Source organism: Simochromis diagramma, unplaced genomic scaffold (assembly GCF_900408965.1).
Source record: "Simochromis diagramma unplaced genomic scaffold, fSimDia1.1 OVJJ01000433.1, whole genome shotgun sequence".
Classification (NCBI taxonomy): Eukaryota; Metazoa; Chordata; class Actinopteri; order Cichliformes; family Cichlidae; genus Simochromis; species Simochromis diagramma.
This window is the reverse complement of record NW_024387031.1, coordinates 6,015,610-6,031,530: the sequence shown is the minus strand read 5'-3', so window position 1 is coordinate 6,031,530 and position 15,921 is coordinate 6,015,610. Positions and strand designations below refer to the sequence as shown.

The window sequence follows — 15,921 nt, the reverse complement described above, 5'->3', positions numbered from 1 at the left end:
TTCTTAGTCGGTCTTTAGTTTATTATAATTAGACACATAATTTAAACTTACATATATATATATATATATATATATATATATATATATATGCTAGACAATTAGCTTTAGTTATGACAACATTCATAATAACCTGAACGTCACATCTAAGAGCATCTGTAAAACAATTAGTGCAATTTATAATTTACAGTTAAAACTTAAAAAAAACAGCTTCTGTCTGCAAAAATAGACAAATCATCTATTCAGAGAGAATTACAGCAACAGAAAACTGGAGGCACATCAGCTCAGAAGTGAACACACCACTGCACCAGCAGGAAACACACACGTTAAACATCAGCGCACTCAGGGCGTCGAGGCGCGAAGGCCACGCCGACCTCGGCCTGGTGTCTGATACTTTGGACACTACAACGGAGGCACGGCGGATGCAGAGAAGCAGAAAGTCAAAGCGGCGAGGTTTGACACAACAGAAAGACTCGTATGGCACGGTGCGAATTACAGTGTGGCAAAAATGAATGAAGGCTTCCCCAGAAATGTGAGAAAGTGACCCAAAATCTCTGCATGCCTTTCAGCTGGGACCTTCTTTAAGACCAAACAGGTGAAACAATGCCGATGAACTGTTTTTAAAGGAGACAGGGGTGTGGCCGAAGGGGGCGGTGGGGACCAGGCCCTTCTCAAAAGTGTCGTCACATCCAGATAGTCACTCCCATTGTTCTCAATGCTTCGCTGTAACTGTAACTATATAGCTATATAACTATAGACCCCCCCCCCATGGCCTCACAGTGGTGTGGTCCAATGCTATTCCATAACTCTTTACTCAAAACAAAACATGTGCGAGACATTCTTCTGCCCATCAGCAGAATTAAACATATTTATCATCAATTTTGAAAACAAGTCTTCTGGTTTTGATCTCTTTCAAACTGTGAATCCATTTTAAGGATGAACTCTGGTGTAGTTCTTTTGCAGAGAAGTTACACTTCCTGCCCACTGCGGAGACACTAAAACAGAATCAACCACCTTTAACGAAAAGTTAACACAGAGGACTGACTGACCAGAAGAACGTGGTAACACATTAAGACTGGTGGGTGTATGGAGTGTTTCAAAGGTGTGACTGCAGCAGTTTTACTCATCGTCATCAGTGAAGACGAGCTCAAACGCTGCTGTAAAAGCACAAAAACGCAGCTCTACATGGAACAAAGCTACAGTACTTCATGTAACAAACACTCTGACAGTACTTCATAAGTGTACAGTTACACAGCTACATCCTACTGCCAGTAGACACACAGCATCAAGTGTAGGAAAACACAACCTGCCTGAACGCACTTCAATCAGAGGTCGACTTGCACCTCTGTTTAAAGCCAGAAACCCTCGCTGTTGTTCATTATTAATCCTTTTTCTGCAGCGCCTCCTGGTGTGTCCACCAGGTTCTGCAGTTTGTTTCTCTAGAATAGGTGAACCAAAATTAAATGTTGCTGTGTATGAAAGTGTCTTCCAACCCTTCATTTTCTTTTTATTACAAGCTGATGTCTGGTTCACTTGTGGACAACGACTCTGGGAAACCAGGAAATGTGAAATTTAAAGAGCTCTAAATCATAATTTGGTAGGTTTTCAACATTTACAACAACTAATTTATCTTTATATACTAACCACTAACCACATGTGATGTTATCAGAGGAGACCTATTCTGCTTATTTCCAAACTCTATACTTTTATTCTGAGACTCCAGAGGAGCTAAAAAGCCACTTCCTCTTGATTGGCCAACTTAAGGAGGCCTACCAAGGGGCAGCTAATAGAGCTTTCAGGCTGTACTTTGTAGCCATGCATGGGTTAACTGATAAAGAAAAAAAAAATCAGGCATACAAATGCTAATTTTTCCAATCACTTTTACATATGTTTAGCTGTGAGGCAGTGGCTGTTGTGATTTGGTGCTATACAAATAAAACTGACTTGAATAGAAATTCAGTATTTCAGTTTTGGAGATATTTAACATGAATATCTAACAACACTGAAATGCAGAAACTTTGCATATGAGACAGAAAAACGAAAAAACGGGTAACATGTAAAACAGTAGAATGGTGGAAACTGGCCAAAAGAGCGACTGCAGAAAAGGGTTGAATGAAGCCATCGAGAGGTATTTCACCTTCATTAGTCAGATTTCATAAACTTCATTTTAAGGTTTAGAAAATAAAAACAACATCCTCGAATCTCAAACCAAGCACAGAACAACTATACATATTTTATCTTCTAGCACCAAATAACATGAAAATAAATCTATTAAGCACACGTTGATTTTAAGTGTACAAGTTACAGCCAAAGTACAGTTATTGAATGTTTTTGAGGCTACATCAAGAGCTGGAACCTTCAGCATAGGATCTTTAGTCTATTTCAAAGTTTTGAGCTACTTCATACTCTGGGAATGTGAACAAAGTGCCCCTTTCATTAAGTCCCTTCTCTCAGAGTCTTTAAAATGGCAAATGGAGCTCAACTTTGAGTCCTTCCTTTATGGTTAAAGAGCAGGACTCCGCAAAAAGGGGGAGATAAAAGTTAAGGTTGGACTCTGCTGGCTCTGTTGTTTTAGGTCTGGTTTAGATTAAGTTGGGATTTTTGGATAAATTCAGCAATACAGAATTTAGATCGGACGAAGGCATCATCTACAAAGTGGTACTGAAAATGAAATAATTCGATTTATTAGATTGTTGTGCAAGGTCAACACACCTCTTACACAATATTTGAATTACTTTAAACCTGACCTCATTGGTTACATTTACCACTGACCTTTTTATCTTTTCTATTTCAGTAACATTCAGACGAATTGAATTTGTTATTTCATTTGTATATGCTATCTTTATAAGCTTGCTTAACAATATAGTATCTAGGTTAGTTTAACTGAAACCCTCAATTTGACTTATAAAATAAGTGGCCTAATATTACTATTACACATAGCAAAGTTCTGTTGTAGCTAGTTACCCTAGCTAATATTTTAAGCTTACATTACCTAGCTACATTTTTTTTCAATTTTCAGGAAATGAAAACAGAGTTTTATTTCAGTTTTCAGTTCCTGATATGGACAATGAACAAATTCAATCTTTGAATAGCTTACTTTTTTTTAAAGTAGCTAACTAGCCTGCTAAGCTAATAATTTTACTAGCTTAAATTGAGAAAACTAGCTTAGCAGTAAGCTTTTTTAATGTAACAGGTCTTCTAGATGATTTCTGGCACCTGTAACTAAAATTGCACACAGTGAGTTAATTTTCTAATGTCTAAAAATTTAAAATAACTTTTATTGAGTGGTTTTGACCTCTGCATTTTAAAAACGGACTCAAATGAATCATTTTCAGGTTACAAAATATTAGTCACGTTTTTACACTAGCCAAAAGTAAAGATTAGTGCTAGCTAAGTAACCATTCACTTAGTTTGCATCTTCAAGATGTTTGTGTTTTGTTTAGCTGCAAATTAACTTAATGAACAAAAGCAAAAATCCTGTTTAATAAACATACTTTCAATGTGCCTTAATGCACACAACTGACTAAAAAAAAAAACTAGCTAACAAGCTTGCACAGTTACTAACTGCTACAGGAGTGTTATTAGGCTAATTTTCCTATCTGGTACACAATTTTCAAAATTAAATTGATTTAAATGGCCACTGTTTGGGTTGTTTCTCAGTATCTCGAATAACCTGAGGGCTTGAACAAGTGCCATCACACACTTCTGTAAAATAAAAATTAAAAAACGTAAAAGATTAAAACATCAAAAATATCAAAACAGGCTCCTGTCAGAAAAATGTTTGTCTCTTTAATGCTATCCTAACTGGATGTTCTGTAGTTTTTATAAGAAATCTGCACTTGTATGTTATACTGTACATATATATATATATATATATTCTTCTGCTGATTGAAACTAAATTACTAGGTGGCCTTTGGTATTTTTTAAAATTATTCTAAATTATCTTGGAGTTTCTCTTGTTTTATATTTTCCAGTAAACACATTTCTATGTAAGACAAGCTTTACTGCAAGATTAATCTGTGTGAGCGTCAAAAATAAACAGTTCTTCTTTCCAGCTAACCCTGCTTAGCATAGCTCACCCTGATCTGACTTTAATTACGCTCAATAGTGTAAAATTTCTACACTGTGTGTAAATATTACTAAAGGATTTCACACAAGAAATCAAGAAGAAGAAGAAGAAGAAGAAGAAGGGTAGTGGGGCCTCCCAGGAAATTACTGCTTTCGAGAAACATTATGTAGTAACAGCTTTTTAAAAAAAAAAACTGCCCGTCGATGTCTTCAGTATCCGCTTTCTTCATATTTTCTGATGACAAACAGACCAACACTGAGGTCATAATTATTCTATAGCTGCACATTATTTTTCACGACTAAAGTTATTATATAATATATCAGCTGACACTGAGTACTGCTACTTACTGCACATATACAGTCACGTCCGGACAGACACTTTAAATACTTGTCTAGATTTTTTTTTCCAGCGCAGAGCTTATTCATACTGAGAAATAGTCAAAATTCAACACAATTTATTTTGCAGTCTATGCAGACATCTTGCTGTGAGTTATTTACTGTTAAGTAAAAAAGTTAGGAGTGGAATTATTAACCACAGTTACTGTGATTTCTGTAAATGGTCGGCGCCTGGACAGTAGGCATGAAATCCAATCCCAAGTGATCCATGACTTTCTCCCACTTTGCAAGACGGTAAACGTCGACGAGTCTGTGGTCCGTCTGCGGCCCGTTAGTGTCGCTGCAAAACTACATGAGTGAATTCACAGCTGGCTGCTGGCACCAAAACGGTTACCCATGTGCAGTAGCAGGAGGCAGATAACAGGCAGGATGGCCATTATCGGGTGATCGGGTCAGTGTCCATCTCTGGAAGAAGGACTATCCGAGTGTCCGTCCCTCATGTTAGCTGATGACTTCTTCTGCTTCTGCTTGGACTTCCTCAGCATCCGAACCTACAAACAGCAGAAGACAACAGAAGTGTAACCCTAAAAACTCCCAAACAAAGTTTTTTTCCCTCACACAAACATATTCGAGGAGCCAAAATGGCTCCAAACTAAAACACAGATCATCTACAGGTGTATACATAATATATAACAAGCTACATGTAAAGATAAACTACAGGAAATACAACTGTAAAGATCACCTTCAAAGTAAAAGTTGCTCTTTACCATAGAACTTAACATGTTACAAAAGGTTCTACTTTTACTTTGAAGACATTCCCCGTTTCCCATTCGCATCACACTTTTAATAGTTTAAGTACCACCGGGAGAGTAGTAACTTCTATGCAAACTGTAGGAGACCACATGAATTAATTATTAGCATCCACGAGGATCTGTCTGGACTTAATAGTTTAAGTTAATTTCTGCAGTTTAATTTGCAGTTTTTGCCGATTATCACAATAATCGCTGTATTTTCACAAAAAGATTGCATGTAATTGCCAACTTCACCCCACCCAATCACAGACTGATAGCAGATAAGAGATAACTCTGTCTAATTGCTGTTTCATTGCCATCTTGAGGATTTCAAGATTGAAACTGACTGCGACTAGCTGCAGACCTGATCCCCATCTTTGAAGCAACCATTTCAAAGGCGACGAGATCGTGAGTTCTTTGCACGCGGTCACAATAATTTTGGTTGTGCCACAGTCTCCGGCTACGATTTCCCTGGTGTGATTGTAAACACTGAGGAACAGGATGACTCCAGAGGTCACGGTTTTCAATTTCAGTTTGTGAATTTAGAAACAAAAGTCAAAGAACCAGCTGCTTTTTATTTTGAATTAACTACGAAAGACCAAAGAGTGCATGCCTCAAACATCCTGAATAAACTAAAATACGTAGTACAACGAGAAAACTTTGTTTTCTTTCAGTAAAGAGACATCAAAGCAAAAACATTCAAACACTACGGAATGTTCCTCTCCCGGCTATTCTCGGGGATAAACCATTATTGCAAAGTATCAAACTGCACAAAAGTACCACTGAGGATCTGACTCAGGTTACTTAGAGACAAAATGTTTTAAAGTGATGCAAGAATACTACACTGGCCAGCATATGACACAGAATTCACCCCTGCAAAAATTGATAGTAGGTTTAAATATTGGTGCAACTTTGGCATTACTGCATATTGGAAAATATCATCTGAAAAAGATTTAGATACCTTTCAACAATGTCAGACAGTAACAACCTGGAGAGGGGTGACTTCTTTAGATATCTCCAATTAAGACATCACTTTAATACAGCTATTGTGTCCAAGGAGAGAAAGCCTTTAGTTCAAAGTTTTATAGATGCATGTAAAGGGAAACTGACAAAAAAATAAATCTCTATGACCTACTCAATATTACAGATAGAAAGGAAACTGCCTACCACCTACATTAAACTCAGATGGGAGAAAGAGGCGGAATAAACCTATCTGAAGAAGATTGGTCTAATATACGTAAAACCATAGCCACTACTTCAAGCTCCGATTCATGGCTTGGAAAAATACTCAGAGCTTCTTTTTTTTTTTTTAATCACCCCTAAGATTAAAGAACTCCAAAGTAAAAATGCTGAACATAGTAAATGTTGGAGGTAATGTGGATATACTTCAGTAGGCCACTTCCATATTTTTTGGGAATGTCCTAAAATCTCCCCCTACTGGACAGAAGTGGTTGAAAGAACCAAGCAGATAACTGGGTTACAGGTGGAGGGGAGCTTCAGTGTCATTTACTTAGGCAACATAACAATTGGACTGAAGAAACAGGACAGATACCTGCTACAGATATTACAGGCAGCCAGCAAAAAAGCTATAATACGCAAGTGGTTGAATGGGGAACCTCCAACTGTTTCGGACTGGACAGAAATAACACACGAAATTCACGTTATGGAGCGACTAACCTCCTTGAGACTGTCCTCAGAAAAATGTGAAAAATACTGGAAGAAATGTAAATGTTTTCTTACTGAGAAATTACTCTAGAGCCTTGTGGTATTCCTTTGTATTACCTCTGGTAATAATATGTATCTGAGTTGTACATAATTTTCAACTTGTAACCTTGTGTATGTCAAACTTCTACCTAGATGGCCTAATCCCCCTTCTGTTTTTTTGTTTGGTCGGTCCTCCTTCTGTTGTCTTATGTTCAAATGTTATTTTCTATAAAAATGGAAAAAAACACTCACTAAAATAAAAAAACCAACACTACGGAAGCCGTGCAGGGACAAACGGAGTGTACCTTTGGTCCAGCAGCAGAGATGATGATGTGTCCCGGCGGCTGGATCCACGGTTCTCCATCCACCTGGACTGGTATCGGTTTCCTCAATGTCAGCCTGATGTAGTTCCCTTGAGCAATGCGAATCCCAGAACGGAAACCACTCTGCACCTGGCCCTGCGCACACACATGCACACAGTGTGGTAAATCCTCTGGATAAAACCAGTCTGTACTTCTTCACTCTAAATTGTCTCACCATGTGGACGACCCCTGTGACCCCAACCACCTCCAACAGGCCGTCATCGATGCTGGGTTTCTCATAGCGACTGTCGACCTCTGAACCCCAGAGATCAGCACCTGAACCCCAACTACACACAAGAAGATGAATGTGAGGTCAAGACTGTGTCTGTGTGTGTGTGTAGTGTGTGTGTGTGTGTGTTACCTGGGTATATTGAGGAAGATTAGCCCCTCTATGTTGGGTAATGGGACTTCCTGCCCGTCCACGTGAAGCTGCAGCTCTTTGTGGAGACTCCTGGTGTGACTGATCTTCTGCAGGCCTACCTTCACATACACACCTTTGTTATGAAACCTGTGGAAGACAGGAAGCAAAAGGGCTGATGGGAAACGTGGTCTTCACTGTCAGAAACACGCACCAGTACTTTCTGTAAAGTGCAATACCACTGATGGCCACTAGATGTCAACTACAAAACAATCGTAACTCTTATTCATAAAGCGTCAACTTTAATGGGAAATTACAATCGACCACAAAATTCTGGCTCTCTCATAAATTTTCACCTGCTGGTGAATTTGTCGGGTTCGTCCTCTCGAGCCAGGTGGAAGTCGAGGCTGAGCTCCGCGTCGATACCGAGACCAAAGTAGTTGTTCATCTGGACAATCTGAGGGAAAGACAGATACTTCCATGATACTTTTATCCATTTTTTCCACCACAGCATCTGTATAAAAAACGGAAACATCCACAACCTGAGCGAAGTTAAACCAACCCTAACTTGTGAAAACAAAAAGAACTACAGGGATACCCAGAGAACCGAGATCTCCACCGAGGCAAACATGATTTATTTCACTTTTTCTCTGAAGTGATCCCAAAATTTAACGGCTTGTTACATTATAACTTTGAAGGGAGGTGTCCTGTCCACTTCCCTTCGGGTTCTGTGAAATTTGTGCATAATCTTGTTGTCAAACAATCATCGACCACCACTGGGCTCCACCTTGGCAGCGGAAACTACCGTCGCTTGTGGTTTTCATAGATATCCTTAAAATTAACAAACAGTTTGTTTGGGTTTATGGGTTTTTCCTAACTCGCTCTGACATCAGCTGTGCAAAAACATCAGTGGAGTGTTTTTGGATGACATCATAGCCCCTCTACACACCAGGAGAAAAACTACCTCCCTCCAAAGTTCAGCTGATAGCTGGAACAAAGTAACATGAACAAAACTCCCAGGAAGTCCAGATCCTTTCTGTTCTGTATGAAAGGAAAGTTGTGAGCAGCTGAAACTGAATCAAATGGCAACAACAAGCTTGTACTTCACTTCTGGCATCAGGAGAATGACCAGACTGCAGGATGTTTTCAGCTGATTGGCTTTCGGGAAGCAGTCAGTGGAACTTCTTGTTCCAGCTGTTACAGATGCATCTGAACTAACCATGACCATTGTTAGTTCATGGACTTTTGTCTGGTTGTAAAGTCTAGACCAGCGGTCCCCAACCACCGGGCCTCAGACCGGTACCGGTCCGTGAGTTGTTTGGTACCAGGCCGCGAGAGTTGAGGCTCAGGTGTGAAATGTATAGTTTTCAGGGTTTTATCGGTTTTCAGCGTTATTTTGTTATCGTTTTTATCGTTTACTCGGTTTTCCTGGGTCTTTTCACGTGTGTTATGAATAAATTTTCTTTTTTTCGGTACCGGTACTAGTTTTATTTTGTTGTATTTATCCGCGACACCTTAAAGGCCGGTCCGTGAAAATATTGTCGGGCATAAACCGGTCCGTGGCGCAAAAAAGGTTGGGGACTGCTGGTCTAGACCACGAACATGTTTCAGGTTTTTGGAAATTATGTTTTATCTCTTAATCTAATAATGATAATGCCTTTGGATCGGACCTTGGGTGGCTCCAAGAAGTCGTTCTCTTTGCCATCCTCTGAGACATCCTGGGCGTCCAGCAGGATGGTCCAGCGGTCCATCAGAACCTCATCAGCCTCACAAACCGACACTAGGATGTGGTAAGGGTCCTCGCCACTGTAACCTGGACCCCACCGCAGGATGCGAGCCAAGTCATTACCTGACAGGACACAAATCAAACTCAACTGTTTACCAGCAAGTTAAAAACTGCCAAGTGCCCAAATCGACTCAACAGGAACTCGTCTCTGTATTAGAAAACAAATAAAAAGAGCAGCGTTTGGTCTCACCTGTTCCTAGTGGTACAATGCCGATGGGCGGTTCGCGACAGGTCAGTTTGTGCCTTACAGCCTCCAGCACTCCAAGCACCCAGCCCACCGTCCCATCGCCCCCGCAGACCAGCACCCGAAACCGGGGAACCTCCCTGAACGTGTGCAGGCTGCAGAGCGAACAGTAGAGACAGTTTTACTGCGATGACCACAATTTAAAACGAGGTGAACATTTATGACACCGACTGAAACTTCACAAATGTCTTTAGGAGATTGGTACCCCTCCACAGACTACCTGCCCACACTGGAACCAGCCTCACTGTTTGCTGCTGGGTTGAATCTGCAATGCTTTTTTTTTTTCAGCTTTTTGTGGCTCCGTGAGATGATTTTATGTTACTTGGCAATGGTTTTTGTGGCTCTCGTTAGCTGTTTTGTGTCTTTTTTGTGGTAATTTCTCATCTCTTTGTACTCTGTCGCATCCCCCTGCAGTCTTATATTTATTTTCAGTTGTTCTGCATGGCGTTGAGGTTGTTTGCAACTCTTTTTAGAAAGCAGAACCACTTCAGTTTTCTTCTGTTTCAAATTTTAAAAATTAGGTTAAAACCTAAACAATTACTAACAAACCACAACAATAACATCATAAATAAACAGGTAAACGTCATTTTGTATCACCTTTTAACTTTGATGGTGATAAATCAGGTCTGCAGCAGACTGATGGAAATGTTGCCAGGTTTGCCAGTTAGTGTCACACACTACATGTGAAACCCACTGGTTTCCACCATTTTGAACCCTTAATATTATCTCAATATTTGGCTCCCAGAAGTGATAGCTAGCTGAATTAGACATGACACGGATAAACAAAAAAAACATCCAAATAAAATCCTAGAAATAGTTAACCTCACAGCAGGTTGGTCAGATAACTGCATTAAAAAAGCTCCAGAAGGCTCCAACAGCACAAACACTCTGTGTGGCCTTTATTCCAGTCACAGAGGCCACGCCCCTAATAATTAAACTGTAAGCGTCAATAGAATTTAAACAGGTGAGTTATAAAACGTCCCCCCTGTACAGGTGTTATGAAGGGGTACATTTTGAAATTTGTTTTTCAGTGATGGGGCGGCCCTTTGTTTGGTGCTCGATTCTGAGTTTCTTTCAAATTGAAGGACATTTGGGCCTCTTCAATAATTCTTCTCTAAGTAAATTTATTGCTGGTTATGGTTCCAGTGAGGCGAAAAGTTCACCAGAAAAGAGAAGAGATCTGCTAACTGCAAACCCACTGCTGTGTCTACAGTGATGATCTATAGTTTTTTTTTATAAAATAAGTAGTGACGGCGTCGGAAAATCCTCTGCTTTCACCGAGGAGGTGTGCTGTCGTCCTCACCCGGCCAGCGGGCTTCCGTTCATGATGTCGAAGACCTGGTGAGGGTTCAGGAGCTTCCGGAAACCGTAGAGGAGCTCTCTCCCCTTCAGACCGCCACTCTTCGGGTTGACAAACACCAGCAGAGGACACACGTCTGCTCCCAGCGTGTTCTGCTGAAAGGAAAACCCGATGCTGGTGAGATGTTGGGCAGAGGTAAGAGACATCTGGAAGCTGAATGGTTTTATTCAGTGTGCTTGTTTCCAGAGATTTTCCTGGAGCTCTTTAAGCACCGCAGCCTCATTACATCTGCTCGGTTCGGTAAGAAGACACCAAAACTCCTCGTGCTAAGAGTGTGTTCGCAGAGCCTGAGTTTAATGAGGCGTATTTGAACAACAGTTACCGTGATCGCCGGAATGACCAGCGAGGTGAGCGTCTTGTTGTTGATGGAAGTATCTTTAGCCAGCATGTAGATCCTCTCCGCTTCAGCGAAACACGAGATCTGCAACACCACCGCACCTGGACACACACACACACACACACACACACACACACACACACACACACACACACACACACACACACAGAGGAAAAATCTCAGTTTGATGTCTCAGACCCTCAGTTTATCTCAAATCAGCTGCTGCTAACTTTCTTCTAAGACAGCCGTACCTTATAGGTTTAAACAGAAGGGGGTGGAGCTTGTAGGTCTGAGATGACCATATTAGGAATATAACTCTTTGTGACATCATATAGAGCCAATGGTACAAAAAGCCAACTGAAACCAAGTGTTTAGAGCATACTAAGGCTGATCTGTGGGATCTGTACGCACTGAGCTCATCATTAGAAACTCTGACTGTTAAATATGAACATCCATCACTGAGACAGGAAACCAGGTGTGATCAGAAAGAATTTGCTCTTAAATAATACAAAGTCATGGTTTTGAGGTTCATCGGGCCAGCAGTGTGACCGTCAGCGTTATCATCATTTCTTTAAATATTTGTCCCCCAGGGTTGGACAGCGAACACAGACTTCTGACGGAGAAAACCGAAGGAAACGACGCCAATGATGCCACCACTCAACGCAGTGTTCAACGCACCCTACCTGCTCAGCAGGTTTACCTCACTGCACCTTTGAGCACAGAGAAAAATACAGCTGAAGAGTCACCATTTCAACAAACCACAGGAGTTCAGCTGCACCTGAAGATGACCTTGAAAAAGAGATTTTAGATTTTTATGGAAAACTCCCAGAACTTTCTGATCGCACCTCATAAGTGAGCGTCAGTGAGTCAGGAAGACCATTTAACTGATCTGGACAGCAGCGCATTTCAGAGAGAGTCCCGTCCTCTTTAGAAACATATATTTATCCGTCTCTGTCCATCAGGCGACGCTCGAGTCCTGCTTCCCACTCTCACCATGGTTAGCTTGCAGTTCACAGATTTCTTCTGACATAAATTCAGTAAGATGTGTTCAAATTTATTTACCCATAAGGACACAAGAAGTCCTCGTGGGACAGAACCAGTGTGAAAACTACAGAAGGTGATCTGAGCAGGAGGAGACCAGGAAAGACTACATGTGTCCTTAAACCTGCCCAGCAGGCTGCTTTCATGACGGACGGCTCACCTTGATTGAGATAGAAATTGCTGATGGTGACCAGGTGACCTGCAGAGAGGAAGAGGAGGACAGGTGAGTCAGAGCGGCAGAATTAAACCTGAAATTAACAGTTAAGGGGAAAACTTCGGTTTGAATAAAAACACGACAGAGCTTCACTTTTTAACTTCGTCACACGCTTTAATCACGTTTGGTTCACATCCACCCACCAGAGGGCGCTGCAGGAGGAAAGCATGCGTTTTTTAAAGCGACTCACTCTTGATGGCGAGGTGTTCCTCGATCAGCTGCGTGTACTTTTCTGTGGTGAGCAGGGGGGTCAGCCCTCCAATCAGCAGCTCCACCCGCACCGCCCGGTTCTTGTTCTCCACGATGTAGAACCGAGTCTGATTCATCTGCCGCAGAGACACCTGCACATAGCGCGACGCCACATCACCATGTCAGGGCGCGTCAACCATCATTTGATTCTGCACTATGGTTACGATGTAACTGAGGCACTATGCAGGAATGACCACAATGTTCACTGAATTAGAGGCAAGCGGTTAGGATGCAGACCACGAGTCCCCGACCTTTAGCTGCCCGTCATCTCTACGTTTCCCCTCCCTCTCCCTCTCGATGGTCACAAAAACAGAAAACATGCAGACAAAATAAAAGATTATGTAAACACCTGCAGATGAATTTTGCAAACTGAATAACGAGCGGCTCCACAGTGGAGTGGTTAACACGTTTGTCTAACACATGGAAACGTCTGACAGCGAGAGGAGACTGAAATCCCTGCGAGGACTGCAGATCCTAACCATGCACAGCAGGAGACGCCGAAAGAAGCAGAATCAGCTAACTGATGCTGGTGGCTTTGCCACAGAGAAAACAAAGAGTGTCACCCTCTGCAGAAACCATTATTTTTATACTGTAAAAATATTTATATTTGCAGCTCGGATATCCAGCTTAGCAGACTTATATACCTGCAACTAAAGTAATAATAATAATAATAATAATAATAATAATAATAATACTAATGATGCAAAAAAAAAAAAAGAAGAAGAAAAAAAGTGACGTTTATTTTAGTGACACGTGTCTCTGTCAGAGTTACTACAGTAACTAAAATTAAACCCCAGACTAAATCTGGGTGTTAAAAGCGTATAATCAAAATAAAAAAGAGAAGTGAAACGATGCTGTGTACCAACAACCCCGAGGTCAGTGTGGCTAAATCTGTCGACACATCGAGCATCAGCAGGCTGCGGTGCACTTCTTCCTCATGCTGTATTTGAGCTGTAAATGCTCATAAACACGTCTTTTCTTTGTTCTTATGAAACATACTTCAAGAGGTTTGTGGTGAGCGTAGCAAACATTATGTAGGAGCTGGTAACGGATAATAAATACTGATTTGTAAATAACAGGACAATAAACAGAACTTTTTATACAATATTATACTGCAGAATACTTTTAACTATGCAGCTCATCCTCTTTTTGTTGACAGTACTCACTCCACCATAAACACAATCAACAATGGAAACGTAGCTTTAGAAAGCTCTAAATATTCCTGTTACCACTGTGACCTTCACATCAATCTACTGACCTTGTAGGAGAGGTCAGAGGTCGAATTATGTTGGACGAGACCTTCTATATGTTGAACCATGTTTTCTAAGTCAGTTTTCCACCAATTAATCATGAAGTTAAAGACCTCAGTGGATGTAAGCCAAACTTTAATGGACGGCCAACACCAGCCCACTCTGCACTCTTACAGAGTTTTATCAGAATTCATTCAAAAATTTTTGTGCTTTCGTGTTTACAGACAGAATGACACGCAGTCGCCACCAAAACCTTACCCTAACTTGGTGAATATAATCTAATATATTCATATAATCTGACCTCAGACACGTGGCTAGTCACTAATCTTTGGATGTGCAAAAGGCAACAATTAAATGCATCACTTATTCTCAGCGTTGGCATTTATGAAAGTTCATGAAATCTTGTTTGTCCTCTTACCTTCCTGATCTCCCGCAGTTTGTCCCGAAGCTTTTCCTGAGGAGTCAGCGTCTGTCTCTGCACTGGACGACAGAGACAGAAAGGTCACGACCTTCTCCGGTATCACATAGAGCTTCTGCAGAGCATGGCAAGACTCCACGCTCTGCTCTAAGGTCCAGGTTTATGGTTTTAGAAGCGCTGAAGAAGGTGCGTAATGTTTAAAATGAAGAGAATGACAGCGGCTTGTACTGTGTGCAGCTCAGGTGTGGGTGAAGTATTCAAAACACTAAACTGAGCTGAAAATATTCATGGGCCAGAAGCAGCTGCACGCTGACCACGAACCACTTCAAAAATGGATCTACAAAAAAAACCCCACTCTGACGTGTTCTAGAGACCTAATGTATTTCATTGTGATCGTGCATGTTCTCTGAGAACATGGCTGAAATTTGATATTGGCTGAGCGTCTCAAAAAGTAAGTTTAACAAAAAACAAAAGAAAATCAAAAGCTGTATTGGGTGTGGCTTAAAGGCAATCTCAAAATAGGGGGCGTGGTCAGAAATGCAACAAATATGGGCGTAGCCTATTTAAAAAACTCTATTTCAATAATTGTTTATTAATGGCTGTACAAAGTAAGATTTAAGTAAGATTGTAAGACCTGATTCATATGATATATTATATTAAATTAATCGGTTACTTTAATTTTTTTCTCACCATAAATAAATTTGTAATCTAAACTATCTGCAATTAAAATTTTACCCTTGCAATTTCTGACCTTCATACTGGTACTCCGGTGTAAAGTTTCGCCAGAAATAAGTATTAAATAAAAGATTGTAGACGTACAGGTGTGGCTCATACATCAGAATGCTGAACTCTATGAAAAGCTTGAAATCAGTGATTGTTTTTCTAGACAAATCTTTTTTTTTTTAAAACTTAAATCTATGAATGGTTTTTATTAATAGTGATAAAAAAAAATAAGATTTAAAACAGGAAATCTGTACAAGAACAATATGGTTCCTGTAGTTGGTCCTGCTTGGTCGAGCTGTAGAAAAGAGGCCCGTGATTGAATGATAAACGATGTAATAGGGACATATGAATAATACCGCATCATCATCGTGTCAGCATTAATATGCGCTCTACCGCAGTGCTCATACTCGTTTTCCAGGTCAGCTGCAGGTTGGGTTATTTTTCTTCACATGGTTTCAGTCACCAAAATGTGATTTTGTTTTTCCTCATGCGGGTAGTTCTCACCTTGCTTGCTGCTCATGCAGACCTCCAGCAGAGAGAATTTTGATAGATCTTCCTCCTGAAACCGCACATATCATCGACACCATCAGTGGTTTCAGGGCTGAACTTACATAAACAGCTCAAATTGCCGACTGAAGTATAAACTGCTCAAATGTCCTGCTCATGTTCATTCAGGCATTAAT

The 15,921-nt window shown here is 40.7% G+C and overlaps 1 protein-coding gene across 3 annotated transcripts in view; it reads right to left on the bottom strand.

The window, feature by feature from the left end:
* LOC120740545 (diacylglycerol kinase theta) overlaps positions 1-15,921 on the bottom strand; it is a 32,611-nt gene continuing 16,690 nt past the window's right edge. For 2 of the 3 annotated variants that reach the window (XM_040042976.1, XM_040042978.1), the window contains exons 11-23: positions 15,743-15,797; positions 14,516-14,577; positions 12,789-12,939; positions 12,545-12,583; positions 11,329-11,444; positions 10,950-11,101; positions 9,593-9,741; positions 9,287-9,465; positions 7,973-8,073; positions 7,620-7,766; positions 7,434-7,545; positions 7,202-7,354; positions 1-4,952 (exon numbers count right to left, since the gene is read on the bottom strand). In XM_040042976.1, the coding sequence (XP_039898910.1) occupies positions 4,854-4,952; positions 7,202-7,354; positions 7,434-7,545; positions 7,620-7,766; positions 7,973-8,073; positions 9,287-9,465; positions 9,593-9,741; positions 10,950-11,101; positions 11,329-11,444; positions 12,545-12,583; positions 12,789-12,939; positions 14,516-14,577; positions 15,743-15,797 (1,515 nt within the window). In that variant the 3' untranslated portion in view covers positions 1-4,853. The remainder of the gene's footprint in view (positions 4,953-7,201; positions 7,355-7,433; positions 7,546-7,619; positions 7,767-7,972; positions 8,074-9,286; positions 9,466-9,592; positions 9,742-10,949; positions 11,102-11,328; positions 11,445-12,544; positions 12,584-12,788; positions 12,940-14,515; positions 14,578-15,742; positions 15,798-15,921) is intronic. The other variant, XM_040042977.1, reaches the window with a different exon arrangement.